The following is a 15,976-nucleotide window of genomic DNA, read 5'->3' as shown; positions in this document are numbered from 1 at the left end:
GTCTCCGGTGTGTCTTTGCAAAGAGAGGATTGCGGGGGGGGGGGGGGGGGGGAGTTTGGAAAAGGAACATGAATGTGCTACATATGCCTTTTGTACTTTGGTGAATTTTTGTTGGGCATACGCAGCATGCCTATGGTACCAGACTGGTTAATTATTGATGGTAGTAATTACATGCTTTGAAGTGCTACTTTGACCATATCGTTTACTGTTGTATACAGTGTTTTATATACCTGGCAACTCGCATGAATTAATTTTCCTTTGGTTGTTTAGATTCCCGAATCCACATTTCAAGAAGTGTTATTTGAGGTGCTGCGCTCTGACCTGACATCAGCATTTAGCACGCCGGAACAGTTACACTTGCTGCTTGTGGGAATGCAGAAGTTTCCAGGAGTGCTTAAGCCCAAGAATTTGAAGAAACTTCTTGGTACTTCCATGATTACTACACAGGAAAACATACCAAAGTAAGATAACCTGAGCGGCCCTTTTACAGTGAACCTTTACTGCGAGACATATGAAGGCTGCCATTGATGACCTCTCCTGAAAATGCTAGCATCCCGGCAATCACTGACCTGCGACTAGTAGACAGATTAGGAATTTTTACTTCATCCTGACTGTATGATCAGTATGTTTTCAGTTCAGTGACTCGGCAAAGCTAACATTTTTAGTTAATCAATTGAAGACCTAATTTAAAATATACAGTTGTGATTTGACATTATTTAGTCATTGGGATAAAGTCTGCTTCCCTGCAAAACCCATGGAATCCCTTTAATAGGGATGGCTAAATTAGTATGGAATTTAGGAACCAGTCTGTCCAATCCAGGAGACAGCTCCTTCACAACAACTAGAGAAAACTACAAATGTTAAGACACCAGCTTTAATTTCGGGGAGCATTGGTTGCCTTGCTCCTGGCATATGTCCAACCCTGCCCTATATTATAAACATTAAAACATATGCCATACACTCACTCTTTGCTAGGTCTTTCATACACAGGCTGATGCCTAATGTATTTCAAGAGGCATCCATGCTTTACTTCAATTCTATATTCCCTTTTTTTTTTTTTTTTTTTTTTTTTTTTTTTTTTTTTTTTACATATTATGTAAAAACTCAGATACACGTTCCTGTGTAAAATCTCTTATGTGCTTCGATTGTCTCAAGTAGTGCTTGAGAAGTAGTATTCTGGTTGACATTTAGAAACAAATTAAGACTTAGATTTTGTTTTGGAAAATGCTTATTTTTTTTATTTTTCAAGGTTGGTAGATCTGTTGAAAATGGCTGCTAAGTCTGTGAAAAAGGACAGGTGTCTTCCATCAGTAGCTCTGGATATGGTCAAGATCTCTCTGAAGGAGGAGGCTTTTGATTTGTTTTGGAAAGAGGTTGTGGAGAATGGTCTGATGCAAGAACAGTTTGGACCCTGCATGTAAGCGTTCAGTGTTTCTCATGCCTAAATAACTTAACATCATAGTGTAACTAGCTCAGCAGTTTTGACAAATGATCTTGCATTTACTTACTTTGCAAGATTAGATATACAACTGGTATCAGTCATGCAGTAATATTTCTTAGTGGTGGAAAATATTGATTTTATGCACACTGCTTGTTTCAGTTTGTCCACAATACAACGTTCATTAGATGTTGTTTTTTTTCTTTTTCAGTTACATGTGCTATAGGCTCCTGGGTGCTTCTTTACCTCTGTTGGATAAAAACCAATTACAGTTTGTCCTTCGAAGTGAAGTCATGTTGCATTATGGAAATCACCTTATTTCAACCCAGGTAAGGGCCTGTGTCTTTTTTTTTTATAAATTCTTTTATTTGGCAAGTTTTTCAAAATTACAAGCATTGGTACTGAACATGGGGCAGTATACCACTGGTAGAAAGATAGTGAACGCAGCCACCGTATAAAACCATCAAATATACATTAACAGTGATACAACCCCAAGGTAGTGAAAGAAGTATGGCCTCCCCTGTTAGCACACTTGCCAGTGGGCTAGTAAGAACGTGGCCCAGCGGGGGAAGGGTCTTGTGTAATTCAACAACGTATGCCTAGGGACCGGGAGTGTCAGCCTTGGGAAGAAGGGAGACTAATAGTCTCGATAGGTGTAGACCCCCCGGTATCCAGTGCGCCTTCTATTCCCCTGTGGTATCATTGTGGGAGTTAAGACTGTCTGAGTCCCACTGGCGATCCGCCACAGGAGCAGGTAGGTAAAAAAGGTAAGGGCCTTTTTGACACCTCAGGTTTGCGTGAATTTTCTTGCTTTATATGATCATAGTTACCATTTTCGGAAGCATTAAAGGTCCTTCATGTTGAACTATTTTCATTCTTTTTACTGATGAACATATGCTAGAGCTTCTAGAAAGTGGGACACTATAGTAACGTGAAACATCCCTTTGCTCCCTAATCAAATACTATATTACCTGCGACACTTATCCCAGGTTTGGTTACAGACAGAATGTTCTCTTGTACTGCCCAGGTAGCAAATGTCCCTAAATTCGATTTAGTCTGATCTGATAACTGTGCCTTGTTTGAGGCAGATGGCAGTCCTGCCAGGTTTTGCAGAAGTCTGAGTCTGGCAAGCATTAGGAATCCCTGTGTGTAGTGGATTGCCTTACGGTCACTTTACGTGAACTCCACGGATATTACAAAACTTCCCTTGCAGTTGGGCTCTCCCCAGATTGCAAGGGTTCAATGCAAGTTTTTGACTAGGGTACCATTTAAAAAGCAGTTTTACTTGCCTTATCTGTCCCTTGGCAGCTGTTCTTTTCTTCACTCTGATTCTCTGGCTTGCAAGAGAGCCCTTAGTGTCCTCACTTACAATTCAGGACTGCTGGTACCCTAAAGGAAAAAAAAGCATGTAGCACTTGCAGTACAGGGGAGCCCCACTACAAGGGTAGTTTAGTAATTACGGCTTTAAGATTGTGTTGTAATATTTTATTTGTTTTATTTAGCCTATAGACAGGTTTAAGTTTGCCCCTGAGATGAACACCTATGTAGATGCCTTTTTGGAAAACTGTGAAGATGCAGAAAAGCAACTTAAAGTTCTTCTTGGATTTTCATCGCTTACAAACCAAGGATACCCTGTGGTTCCCAGCACATGGAAAGTGGTCAGGCATGTAAAGTCATCAGCGCTGCAGAAATACATTGATTGGTTGAAGAACATGTTTCTTTGTCCAGATCTTGATTCCTGCCTAGATTTCAGCACCAAGCGTCAAAAGGAGAAACAGGAGCAAGAGATGACGTAAGTTAAGGCTTGAATGTGTGTGCACATTGTGAAGCAGAACAGCTGGTCATAATGTTGGGTTTGCCCATTCATCTATGTATAAACGGATCGGATTGTCACTTTTTTTTTTTTAAGAACTGACCACGCTGTCTTACGACTGAGAAAATGGATTATTCCTCGGCTTACAAGTATCATTGAAAATCCCCAAGTTAAGATAGATGAGGATCAAGTGATGGATATTGCACGGTAAGATGGTTTCTCTCCCTACAATTGGCAATATATTTTTGAGCGTTTTGGTTTCAAGTAAATATTTCATTATAGCGGAATAGCAACTTTAAATGTTTCTCATTGTGCTGGAATCCTTCAGCTAACAAAGCTCCCTTTTACTTTTAATATGTAGGTTTATTTTATTCTACGCATTTTTTGAAGCAAAGAAATCTGCATCTGACATTCCGGAAACAGAGATACGCCCATTAGTACCACTGGATGAGAACATACGTGGCCATGTGGCTGAAGCATTTTTCAGGTTTATGACTAGATTTATGTTGGCTTTGCAGTGCAAAGCGATTTGTTTACTTGGGTTGCAACTTTTTATTTTCTGAGCATTCACTGGGGGAGACACAGCAGACCTCTTGAGTACAGGTCCTGCCTCTAGGAGTTTGGACACTACAGCAGGACGTCTTTGCTTTTTTCCCATGTGGGTTATTCTCCTCTGTACAAACACAGAGATCAGCTTTAGTGTCTCTAGTGTTTGAGGGTACAAATAGATGGCTTCTTTTAGGGCCTCACACATTTACACCCCTTACTTGATTAGAGATTAATGGAGTTTTTTTTTCCTGGCATAATTAGTATACTTTTAAATTTATAGGCACTAGCAAAATGTTGAAAGTCAGAAGAAAGGCAGGTCACCTTGAGAGCCAGGTGAACACAGCTGCTGTGCTTGTAAAGGTACCTATAAGCATGGTGACTTGATGCATAGTGAGATATGGGTGCAGGGAATATTGTTGTGGCACAGGCTCCAACTTGTACCTTTTTTAGAAATGTTTATTTCAAATGTATCTGCATTAGTAGATTGTGTGCATGGCAAGGTAAGCAGGTGACATTCCTGCTTGCAGAGAACCCTGCGAGCATCCCCCTTCCCATTCACTTTCTTCCTTGGATGCCTCTACTATTGACTGCAAGGCCTCACCTGACTCACTGGATGTCTCTGCAACAACTGTGGTGCCAGTTTTGGTTGCAAAGTATTGCAGGCAGCTATGTGTTTTAGCCTGGGCACAATATATGTAGTTATTTTTCCCCAAGGCTTTCTTCCCCCATCCTTTTTCTCCTACTGCTTTTGACCATCCCCTGAGGTATGCTGTGTCTCCCAGAGAACTATTGGAGAAAAGGCATTTTTTTCCACTTGCTGTAAACTCTTGTCTCTGGTAATTAATTAGGGGGACATTCAATTCGGCTAATGATTTTACTTTATTTCTAGTTGGGTTTAGGTGGTAGTAATAAACGAATTGTGCTATGTAATTCTACTTCTCAATCAATTTTAAAAAACACAATAAAAATGTTTTTCCCCATTCATCAACAGTAGACATACATTTTTAGTTGTACTCCAAAGAGGCAGAATTAATTCATACTTTTGTACCTAATTCATTTTTGAATTTCAGCTTGTTGCTTAATCTGAATAACATGCCTGCGCTTGGCGAAAGTTCTGCAGAAAACACTTCAAAGGAGAGACACGTGGTTGGAGTTACTGCAGATGGGAGCCTTTGGATTCATTGCATGGTGCGCTATGCTAATTTGTTGATGTCACGAGAGAAAGTTGTTAAAGCTGTAAAACCATTCAGCGAGGAGGAAAAGGAAGCTTGGGATCGGTAAGCTCTGTAAATGGTTATGTATGTTATATAAATATTGGCACTGTTGGACTGAAGAATGAAGAACAGGCTAGCTTTCTGTCAAAATTTTCAAGTTTTGCTCATTACAATTCATCAGACTTGCTTTGATTAAAATTCATAGATTTTAGTATATACAGTCATGGCCAGAAATATTGTCACCCCTGTATTTCTGTCACATAATGCACCACTTTGTGCAGAAAATTGTTGCAATTACAAATGTTTAGGAATTATCATGTTTGTTTCTTTTGTTTGTATTGGTATAACACTAAAAAGTGGAGAAACAAAAAGCCAAATGTGACACATTCCACTCAAAATGTTTCGCCCTTTTAACTGGTTGCCGGTGTGATTTCTATATTGTCAGCGCCTGTTTTTTGATACAGGTGAGTTTAATTACAAGTTTCAGGAGCATCACAAACTTGGAATTCAGTTATTTCTTGCAATTTGGAGAAGGTGACAATCATTTTGTCTAGTCCATTTTTTGAGTTTTGTTTGGAATGTGTCAGATTTGACTTTTTCTGTTTTTTTTTCCCTCCACTTTTTTAATCATACCAATACAAACTAAATAAACATGAAAATGCCTAAACATGTGTGATTGCAGCAATTTTCTGCGTGAAGTGGTGCATTTTCTGACAAATGCAGGGGTGCCAATATTTTGGGCCATAACTGTATGCTTATTTGCTATTTATTTCCAAGAATTTTGTTCTGCAAGTGGTTCACATGCCCTGTCCTCTACATAGCGTTCTGAGTGCCTCACCCGGATCATACTGGACTGGATGTTGTGGGGCAAGCATAAATGTGTCCTTTGGTCACTGGGTTCCATGTAAGGCACTTTCCAGACTCCATTCTGGTAACAGGTTAGCTATGGGCCCTTTCCAGGTCACAAACACTTGCGCCTTCCCCTACACATTCTGTGTTATTTGCCTGCAACCTCAGAGCCATCAGCCACCGAGACTCTGATTCTAAAGGTGCCCATACACCTTACGACCATTGCAAGACTTTTGTCTTGCGATGGTCGTATGCTTATTAAAAGCTCGTACGATCTGCCCACCTTGGACGGGCAGATCGTACTTGCGATCATCGAAAGCCCGCCCCGCTGAGGGGCGGGCTTCCGATGACCGCAAAGCAGAACGGGCAGTGTGCGCGTGCGCACAGCGGTCCGTTCCGCAGCTATCGGACGAGCAGGCTAGAAACACGCCGACGATCGTACGATTCTCGGCAGGTTTTCGAGCGCTGGTTCGACAAAAGACGTGCGACCGTACAGTAGAAACGGTCGCACGTCTTCGTTCACACTGCTCGATTCTCGTACGATCGTGGGATTTCGCCCGATTCTCGTACGAGAATCGAGCAGTGCATGGGCACCTTAAGTCACTCCAGTCCTTGCTGACCGGGCTTAACTCCAAGGAGTCTGAATCTTTTTCTATTGCTCCCAAATTTAAGAGACCACTTTTGGCTCTTATTGATGCAGTGCGTATCCTTTCCATCCTGCAGCTGAATCTGGACCAGTGTTTGGCTGTCAGCACTATCAAATGTCCTGGTTCTGCTCTTGCTCTCTTTTTTTAGTGACTGTTGTCTTATTTTTCTTAGACCTTTGTAGGGCTGCAGCTAACGATTATTTTCATAATCGATTAGTTAGCTTTTGTACGGGGAGTCTCCTATGTAGTTCCCCCTGTTAATTTTCCTGTGACTTCTTGGGATCTGAATCTCATTCTCTCTCGGCTTTAAAGGCCTTCATTTGTACCCATCAGAAAAATTCCTTTATCTACGCTCACCCACAGGGTAGTGTTCCTTTTAGCCAGGTCAGCAAGAGAAGCATATAAACTTGCGACTGTATCTTGTAAAGAACCCTTTCTGGTGTCGCATAAGGATATGGTGGTGTTGAGGCCCAGTGCTTCCTATATAAGGTAGTTTTGGCCTTTCATCTTAACCAGGACATGGTCCTCATGTCCCTTTTTCTGGCTGGAGCCCACTCCAAGGAAATTTCACTCCATTTTGTTGATATTGTTCGGGCTGTGAGAGTTTCTCTCTCAGCCACTGCTTCTTTCAAAAAGACTGATTCCCATTCTGTAATTTCGGATGCCATTTCTCGTGTAGGCAGCAGTATAACCCAAATGTGAAAAACTTTGTGTTCTTTAATGGACTCTAAGAAAAGGATTTTGCTGTGAGTTAAAACATTCTATTTTTCTTTTTTTAATTGTTACCCTACTTTGCCGGTAGTACATATTTCCCCTGTGGCAGACTGAAAAGTATATGGAACATAAACTTCCACCTACATGTAGAATGGACTTTGTTTTGTCTTTCCCTGATGACTTTTCCTCAAGTACTGTAAGCAGAATGTTATGCAGACTTTAAGATGAGCACCCAGAGGTATTTTTTTTTCTCAACTGTAAGTCATGCAAGATCATGCAAATACCATGTTCAACTTATTGTGTCCAGATTTTGGACCTAAATATCAGAATTATACATTATTTTGTGGATTTAATTGTGTCTGGTTAATTTATTCCTATGTGCAGAATGCTTCAATATGTAGATGACCTGCAGAAAAAGCAAGCCGCTAAGAAATCAAATAGCATGGAGCTGTCAGCCTATCAACAGTTGTTGCTGCTAGTAGGAATTCATCTTTTTAAGGTAAAATGTCACATGTGATGTGAGATACTTTTTGGTGTTAAAATAGTGTTTTTTGTTGTTTACATTACTGGTAGCGTCACAGCGGCTAAGAAAATTGTTGTTGCAGCACTAAGGCGCAAGGATTTAACCACTTGATGACTGGGGTGTTCAACCCCCTTTCCTGTCCAGGCCATTTTTCAGTATTCAGCATTGCAGTAGTTTTGACATTTTATTCAGTCATGCAACGCTGTACTGCAATAATTTTATACTGTATTTTTGGGGACATACAGAGCTTTCTTTTGGCGGTATTTAATCGCCACTGGGAGTTTTTATTGTTTACTACATAACAAAAAAAAGTACGGAAAAGTTTGTAAAAAAAAAAACTGTTTTCCTTTTGTTATGTTATGAAAAATGTATTACGCACGTTATAATTAAACGGCCGGACATCAGGTGGTTAAACACTCTTGCATGTGGGTGATTTTTTTTTTTTTTCCTTCCTGTATGTTTGCAAGGTTTACCTATCAGTATTTTGCTTTTCTGCCACAATCCAAAAACATGCTGATAGTTTAGATCAGTGGTTCTCAACCTGTATAACCCCGGGACCCACATTTGTCCTTGGTCATTAAATCACGACCCAATCCACACCGCACTGGAATACACAGCATTGTGTTACTGCATGTTCCAGTGCAAGCGTTCAAACTGTGGGTGGGAGGTGTGTTTGGGGGGTGCCTTTCAAATGATTGGGAATGCAATGCAGCTCTCCCACCAGAATAAACAGTAGGTGCAATTGTGTGGTAGTTTGAGATGAAAACACTGACAGACACACGCAACCACAGACACAATCTCACATACTCAAACATTCACACGCCCCAAAACTTTTAGGGGTTCAGTGTGGGCTGCTGTGCTGTGACGGAGCTCCATCCATGTTCAGCTTCCTTGCACTCCCTGCAGAGTTGACGGGAACCAGAATGTGATGTCACTCCAGTCACGCAAGGGAGTTGTAAGCAATGCACATATGGATGGAGCTCCCACGCGGCCATACCCCCAGCCCACCCCACCTCAAGCTGACACTTGGTGCCAGGCATCATATTTTGAATGGCTGCTTGGCTCGAGAACTGACACTGCTGCGCTATGGGGATGCTGAGGAGCCTCTGACTTAGTGCACTGGAAGGCATGCGGCGACCCACTGAACTTGGGGTCACGACCCACCAGTTGAGAACCAAGGGTTTAGATGATTCTAGAACTAAATGCTGCTACAATGTGTGTTTGCTTTATATGGGTAGGATAGGCAGATTAGTAATTAGAGGAAGTCTGTTATGGCATTAATGTGTGGGCTGCCATTGCTGAAAGCATATAACGTGTACGTTTGGCTGGTTGGCATGCTGATCATCTAACTTTAGTTTATTGTCTGCACCTTGAATCAGTACCAGTGTGTTTGACCTGAATTACTGACTTCCATGGTCCGTGGCTTATTTAGGGGCACAAACTAATATAAGTTGTTTGGTCAACTTTGTAAAACATTACTTGAAGTAAATCTGTTCTTTACCTGGACTACAAAAAGTAACAGTTACACTTTATTACAGGCTTCACAGGGAGCCATTACTTTCCCATGACCTCGATCCAGCCTTTCCAAAAATAAATGTGCAATTTTTACTTTTTACAAAGTCTAAACTTGCCCAGGGCTCTGCACAGGCTCCTAGCACTGCATTGTGGGAAGCAGAGGGAGTTTCACAAGTTTCTTCAAACCTTGAAGTACCTTCTTTATTAGAAATTTGCTGTGGCAGATCAGGGTGGCATGGAAGTGCAGAGATCGTAAGCATTCACTCTTTGTGGTGCCTGTTCACTCTTTGTGGTGCAGGTGAACCTGTTATTTGCCTAGTCTCAGAAGAAGCATGTGCATACTTAATTATAATAATCTCACTTACAAAAGTTTTTTGATTTGTGTGTGTTTATATTTACGTTTGTATATAATTAAGTTCTGTTAAAATAATTATGTACTAGTGGTGGCCATGTAGAATGTTTGTTATCCAGATCTAACTGCCTCTGTCGAAAGCTTTTGTAGCATCTCTGTTTCGTATACATCTAGCAATAAAATTACCTTTTAATGACAACATTTATTTTATCTAGACCCCAGAGGAGAGTGTGGATCTATTGAATGATATCCATAACTGTCTGGAAAAGGCTATAAGCAAAAAATCCAAAAAGAAAAAGGCAACTAAAGGTTCGTCCTGTTTCATATCTTTTATTGGAATACCATGTGCTTTTGTTACTCTCCTGAGTGATATTCATCGGTAAATATTTTGGGTTTTTATTTCAAATTTTTATTGATTTTTTTTTTTTTTCCCCCCCATACAAATTGACAGATAACATTATCTGCAGACAAAAGGGCAAGAAATTCTACTTTACAATAGAAACAACACTAAATACTCCCCTATACTGCTTCATTAACATTATTTGATTTTTTTCTTTACTATGGGGGTGGAGCCTTCGGGGAAATGTTAGGGGTCTAAACAGACCCCTGACATTTCCCTTTTGAAATAGAAAAAGAAATTGAGGACACAGAGTCCTCAATTTCTTTTTCTGCAGCCTCTGTTCTAAATGAATGGAATGCACTCAGTACAGAGGCTTCCCATTCATTCAGAAACTGATGATAGTAATCATCAGTTTAATATCAACAATCAACAGGTTCTGAATGGGGAGAAGCCTATGTAGTGAGTGCTTCTCCCCATTGAGAAAGTAATGAACAGGAAGTGATGTAAATCACTTCCTGTTCATAACTGGGGTCACATAGTGCTGTGTGTCCCCAGTATTTACAAACATTGGAGTGATCAGGAGATCACTCCAGTGCTTGCTCTGCACAAAGAGGATCAGTACATGTCACTGATATTTACCGATCCTCCGCTCGGCTACACACACAGCCGCTGTCATCCTGAAACGGACAGGATGACAGCGGCGGCTCTCCTCCACGCTCAGCTGCTCTTTGATGCCACTCGATCATCGTGATCAAGCGGCTCCCTCATCCCCCCGCCGGCCATTTCTATTTGGATACCCCCTGCCTCAGCCCATACAAGTGGGGGAGAGCTGCAGGGATCCATGGAGACAGATCTCTGCCTGGAGCAGCTACAGACAGGGAGAAGATGCTGTAGATGCCGGCGGAAGTACAGCCTGTGAGGAAAGACCACCGACAGTATGTGAGTATGCATTCCCTCCTGCCACCCCTGCTAAGAGGGGGTCTCAGGATAAACTACCGGCCAGGACAGGTCTCCAATACAGCGTCCAGCAGCAATAGCCAGCCTTCTATTGGCTATTTTAAATTGCAGTAGCCAAAAGCAGGCTGTCGGCAACTCTCTCCTTCAGTTCCCTCCTCTGCTGATTGACAGCAGGCAGTGGGAGGGTGAAATAGCCAGCCTGCTATTGCAATTTGAAATAGCCAATAGCAGGCTGGCTATTGCTCCCAGCTACTACCTGCTGTGTTTACATTTAGCTGCCTAAGCAAGCAGTTGCCATTCCCCTGCTTCAGATATTGAAGTGGAAAGGTGATACTAGGGGACTAATAGACTCCAATGTCACCTTTTAAAGAGAGACTGTCACCTACAAAGAGTAAAATAAATAAGTTAAATAAAAACATTTTTAATTACAAATAGCAAAAAATGAATAAAATTCAAGTCCTCCGCCCCTGTGAACGCGTAACCCCCACGAAAAAAAAGCTCCTAACTTTTTTTAGCTGGCTCCTGGAATCAAAGAACATTTGTCAAGCCCTGGCTTTAAAACAGTTTTACGTAATAGGATTTCTGGTTTGTAGATGGCGTTATGCCTGAAGTACTACTTTAAGCATCTATGCGGTGTTTGCGTAACTACAGTTCATCTTTATTTACCAGTGTAAAGTTTTTTTCTTCCGTAGGATTTGTGTGACCTGCCAGATATTTCTGTACAGTTCGTTGATTGATTCCATATAGGTAGTTCAATCTGGTTGCATTAGCAATCTCTCATCTAAAAGGACAGCTTTGTTAAAATAATGGCTTCAGCCTTTTTGTGGTATATTGACCCATGTACCTCAATGTTACCCTTGAATATGCTGAACATCTACTGGAGGGACCTTTCTTAGAATCTGCAGTAACAGAGAAAGGAATAGCCACCTGTGCCCAGCCCATCTAACTGTCACACTCCATCACCTGATTGGTGGTTGTGTAGCTCTGGAACCAAAAGCTGTACTACAGTTTTTCAGCTCCAGGATACAAACACAGTACTGAACAAGCATGACTGTTGGACCGACCAAGTGGCCTGTCCACCTGTCCTGCAACTACTTGGAAAGTTCCTTTCTTTATTCCAGGGGACAAAATTTTTAATTTAATTTGGAAAGGCACGTTCTGTTGGTGGACCATAAGATGAAACAATGGTGTGACCAATAATTTGTTATGTATATATGTTCTTTAATGCGACATTATTGTCAAATGAATTGTGATAATCACCATAGTATATAACTAGAATTTTAAACCTGATGCAGTCATAATTTAGAGACAAAAATGTTTCTGCAGTACAAACATTTTACATTTTTCTATTAATAGATTCACAAGAACCAGAGTGGGTAGACGTGATGGTGGAAATTCTTTTGTCACTCTTCTCTCAACCCAGCAAGCTTTTCCGCATGGTGGCAAGAAACGTGTTCAAGATGATTTGCCCATTCGTTACTAAGAATGCCTTACAGCTGATCCTAAATGTATGCTTATGAAAAGAAGTATTTCATTATAAAGAATTATATGTGTCCGCTAATATCCTTATGAAACTTTTTTTTTTTTGTAGGTTTTTGACCCTGAAGAGGAGCAGAGTGAGGAAAGTGCAGTTGTTGTTACAGATGAAAAGGGTCAGAAAATGCAGTCTTCTGTTGACGAGGTGACATTACAAATCTTACTGAAATATCTAATTGTATTAAATCCTTATTTTTATTACTGTACTGCTTATATCTAAATCACCTATGCCTTGTTTCAGCACATCACACTTGTTTTTTTTTTTTTACTGCATTGGAAGTGTACAAATTCTGGTCTCCACACAGCAGCATGGTGACTGCTGGTTCCATTCAGTGCATTGTGAAAGATGCACTATGTCTGCATTTTTCTGCACCGCACACATCAGCAGTGTGGTGCAAATGGGCCACATAGAAAATGTTTTCTATGTGCCCTTGCGGTGATAGTTGAGATCTGATTAGTTGCTGTGGGTAGGTCTACATTTTAAAGCTGCATTTTTCTGGGTTATCAGAAGTCTATTCACACAAATATGCATGAATCTTGGACCTGATCGTATGTTTTATGCAACCCTGTTGCAGCAATTACTAAAATCTTAGTGTGTCATTCTCTGTCCTTACCTTATCCACAGCAGGTGCATCTTACATGTTCATGTTATCTACTGTTCTGTGAGGACCATCCAGTGGCCTCCTTATGCACATTCATCCTCAGAGGCATGGGGTTCCTGAATTCACACTACTTTCCCCCTCTGCTTTAGTGTTAACATGGTTGTATTAATCAGAGTTGCTCTTGTCATGTTTTCCTCCCATCGTTATTAACTAGCTTGTATGTTTATTATAAATAGTTGACATGAATGGCACTGACACGCCCCCTCCCGCCCCAGAACGCTGCTCGTCTTGATCTATGTGATCCAGTGCGTTCCGGGCTTGATCTGCACCAGAACACACTGCATATGGTGTGACTGGGCCCTTAGAACCTTTTATAGTCAAGGTTTTACACTTTCTCAGAGTCTCTGTTGACACAAGTAGTTTTGCTACTTTACCACCTCACTTGGCTGTATTAGCACCGCATCTTCTTATGAGGATTTTATCACTGAAAACATCTGTAAATGTTGGTTCCCATTACTTTTTTTTTTTTTCTCGCTTTGCTAACCTTTACAGTAATTATGATAGCTGGAATCTGGTTTTGAATGGGTACACAGACATATTTTTATACAAGAAAATCCTTATATGTGTACACCACCCATATATTGTCAACAGCAGCAGCTTGAGTAGCACATGTACGGGATTTGCTAGTAGTTGACCAAGTCAATAAAGTAGAATTCTTTAATATAAGTTATAGGGGGCATTGTCATATTGAAATGCTTGTCAACTGATTTTGCTAGAAAAGCAGACCTAGGGAAATGATAACTAAGTAGTGTTTTCTCTAGTCATGATGCAGATGATTACAGTTTTCGTATTTTGGCCTTATGTGTTATATAAGGATGCATAGTGTCAGTCAATGGCAACCTCTGTTTTTAGATTTTCCTTATGGTTCGTGAACCATTTATAGTAATATTTGAAAATATGTAAAAGAAAAGTCTTTACAGCAAAAATAGACAACAGTTAGCTTCTCTTAATGCCTGCTGTTTATTGTCCATAAGGAGGAAGAGAGTGGTTCTGATGAGGACAGTGCCATGGAGGATGATCAAGAAGAAGAAAATAAAGAAAGTGAAGATGAAGAGAATTTATCTGATCAAGATGTGAATGATGTTTTCCGAAAACAACTAATGGATGTTCTGCATGCAGGCAAAGCTGCGGTGAGCTAACAGTGGGAGGTAGGGTTAAAATAATAAATTCATTAAGTGACAAATAATAAGTGTTTATTTTTGATATAGGAAGGTGAGGATAGTGATGACGACCTGGATGATGAGACCATGATGGCTCTTGATGAAAACCTCTCTACTCTGTTTGCTGAGCAGAAGAAACGCATTCAGGCAAAGAAGGATGAGAAGGCCAAAGTCCGTCAGGAGAAAATTTTAAGGAGAGATTTTAAAACCAAGGTATTTAAAGGAGTTCCTATGAAAGAAGCTAGTGATTCTCAGTTTTATCATATTACAAACTATTTCTGACTCTGAGGTCGAAGATTAACAAAATACTGTTATATTTTCTATCATTCTGTGAAGACATGTGATGAGTATATAATGAGTGGTTTATATATGGTTAATGTGAATTTGGTGGATTGAACCCTCAAGGTTACCAAAGAATCTGATGCCAATTAGCGCTAGGTTGGTTACTTATAAGAAGTGGGCCACATTGCTTTTATAGCCCCCTACCCCCATTGTGATGGACATATCCACTTTGTGTAAGCTTTCTGCAACCTTGGATGCTTAATAAACAGCTGTGTGTTAAATGCAGTTTAAGGTGATTGTAGCCATTTGCAACAACTCAGTTAAGTACTGTACATTGTTACTTTTTTTCTTTTTATTTATACTTCCAAGTCATTTTTCAGGACAAGCTTTCGGGGATTGACCCCCGAAAAGTTGTTTGAAAATTCAACTGTTAATGCGAATAAAAAAGGAATCACAGATGTTACTCAACTGTGCAAATGCAGTTTAAACTTTTTCCATCAGATGGCAGCAATACCACTGGCAATTTAGGCAGCGAGTATATTTAGGATGTATATTCTGGCCTTTGAAAGGTGGGGTTAAATTTTTCTCACTGCATATTAGATTGCCTTCATTTCACAGGAAGAATTTACCTTGTCATCATAGCACCTTATGGGGCATTGATACTTTTTGTTTAATATAAAAAATATTTACTTGCTTTTGCACTGCAGCATACCCAATATATTGATGAGCTGTTGTTGTTCTTGTTTTGTTAAAGGCATAACTTAAATATACTTGTTTTGTTAAAGGCATAACTTAAATATACTATCAGTGGGTGACGGGGGCAGATTTCAGCAGCTATGAAATGTAAGCACCTACTTGCAAGCAGCATCCCAAACCTTCATTTCATGGTCGAATAAAGGTCCATTCTGACAAAGACCTCCAACACTTCCAGGCAGTTTCCGAGCTACTAATCCTTCCCCCTATCTCTTTGATGGGCTGTTTCACTGGGCAGTAGAAATGTCTTGGAGGCAAGAAGGGGGTAGCAAGCTTTGACATTGTTAAATGGTGCCAAAGCTTTGCCTGTCAGAACAGACTTGTATAAGAGAAAGTGCCAGGAATGGGAAGCTGCATGCAAATGTGATTACAAGGAGCAAGCGGGAGATGCTGATAGAGAGTACAATGTGGTCAGAAAGATTCTCCTTCAATGTCCAGTCAGGGGGGAGGAGCAATTACACAACTGTATTCTTGAACTATAATTGAGAAAATCTGCTTAGCATGGAGCATGTGTGACATAAGGGTGTGAATTTTAGGACTAAATGGACAAAGATGCAAATCCCAGGTTAACCATCTCCCCTGTACAGTATGTATTTCATCTGTGTATTAGGATAAAAACATAATGACGTGGAAACTTAAGTAGTTTGTAAAAGTTATATTTTATGGCTTGCT

At 40.5% G+C, this 15,976-nt stretch overlaps 1 protein-coding gene across 1 annotated transcript in view; it reads left to right on the top strand.

Annotated features, from left to right (window-relative positions):
• MYBBP1A (MYB binding protein 1a) overlaps positions 1–15,976 on the top strand; it is a 38,345-nt gene that overhangs the window by 6,451 nt on the left and 15,918 nt on the right. The window contains exons 6-18 of the mRNA XM_018553387.1: positions 271–461; positions 1,250–1,417; positions 1,650–1,767; positions 2,941–3,230; positions 3,348–3,458; positions 3,613–3,738; positions 4,871–5,077; positions 7,609–7,723; positions 9,830–9,923; positions 12,268–12,419; positions 12,503–12,592; positions 14,084–14,239; positions 14,318–14,482. Of these exons, the coding sequence (XP_018408889.1) occupies positions 271–461; positions 1,250–1,417; positions 1,650–1,767; positions 2,941–3,230; positions 3,348–3,458; positions 3,613–3,738; positions 4,871–5,077; positions 7,609–7,723; positions 9,830–9,923; positions 12,268–12,419; positions 12,503–12,592; positions 14,084–14,239; positions 14,318–14,482 (1,983 nt within the window). The remainder of the gene's footprint in view (positions 1–270; positions 462–1,249; positions 1,418–1,649; positions 1,768–2,940; positions 3,231–3,347; positions 3,459–3,612; positions 3,739–4,870; positions 5,078–7,608; positions 7,724–9,829; positions 9,924–12,267; positions 12,420–12,502; positions 12,593–14,083; positions 14,240–14,317; positions 14,483–15,976) is intronic.

Source organism: Nanorana parkeri, unplaced genomic scaffold (assembly GCF_000935625.1).
Source record: "Nanorana parkeri isolate BGI_ZX_2015 unplaced genomic scaffold, ASM93562v1 scaffold118, whole genome shotgun sequence".
Lineage (NCBI taxonomy): Eukaryota > Metazoa > Chordata > Amphibia > Anura > Dicroglossidae > Nanorana > Nanorana parkeri.
This window is presented reverse-complemented; position numbering and strand designations above follow the sequence as displayed.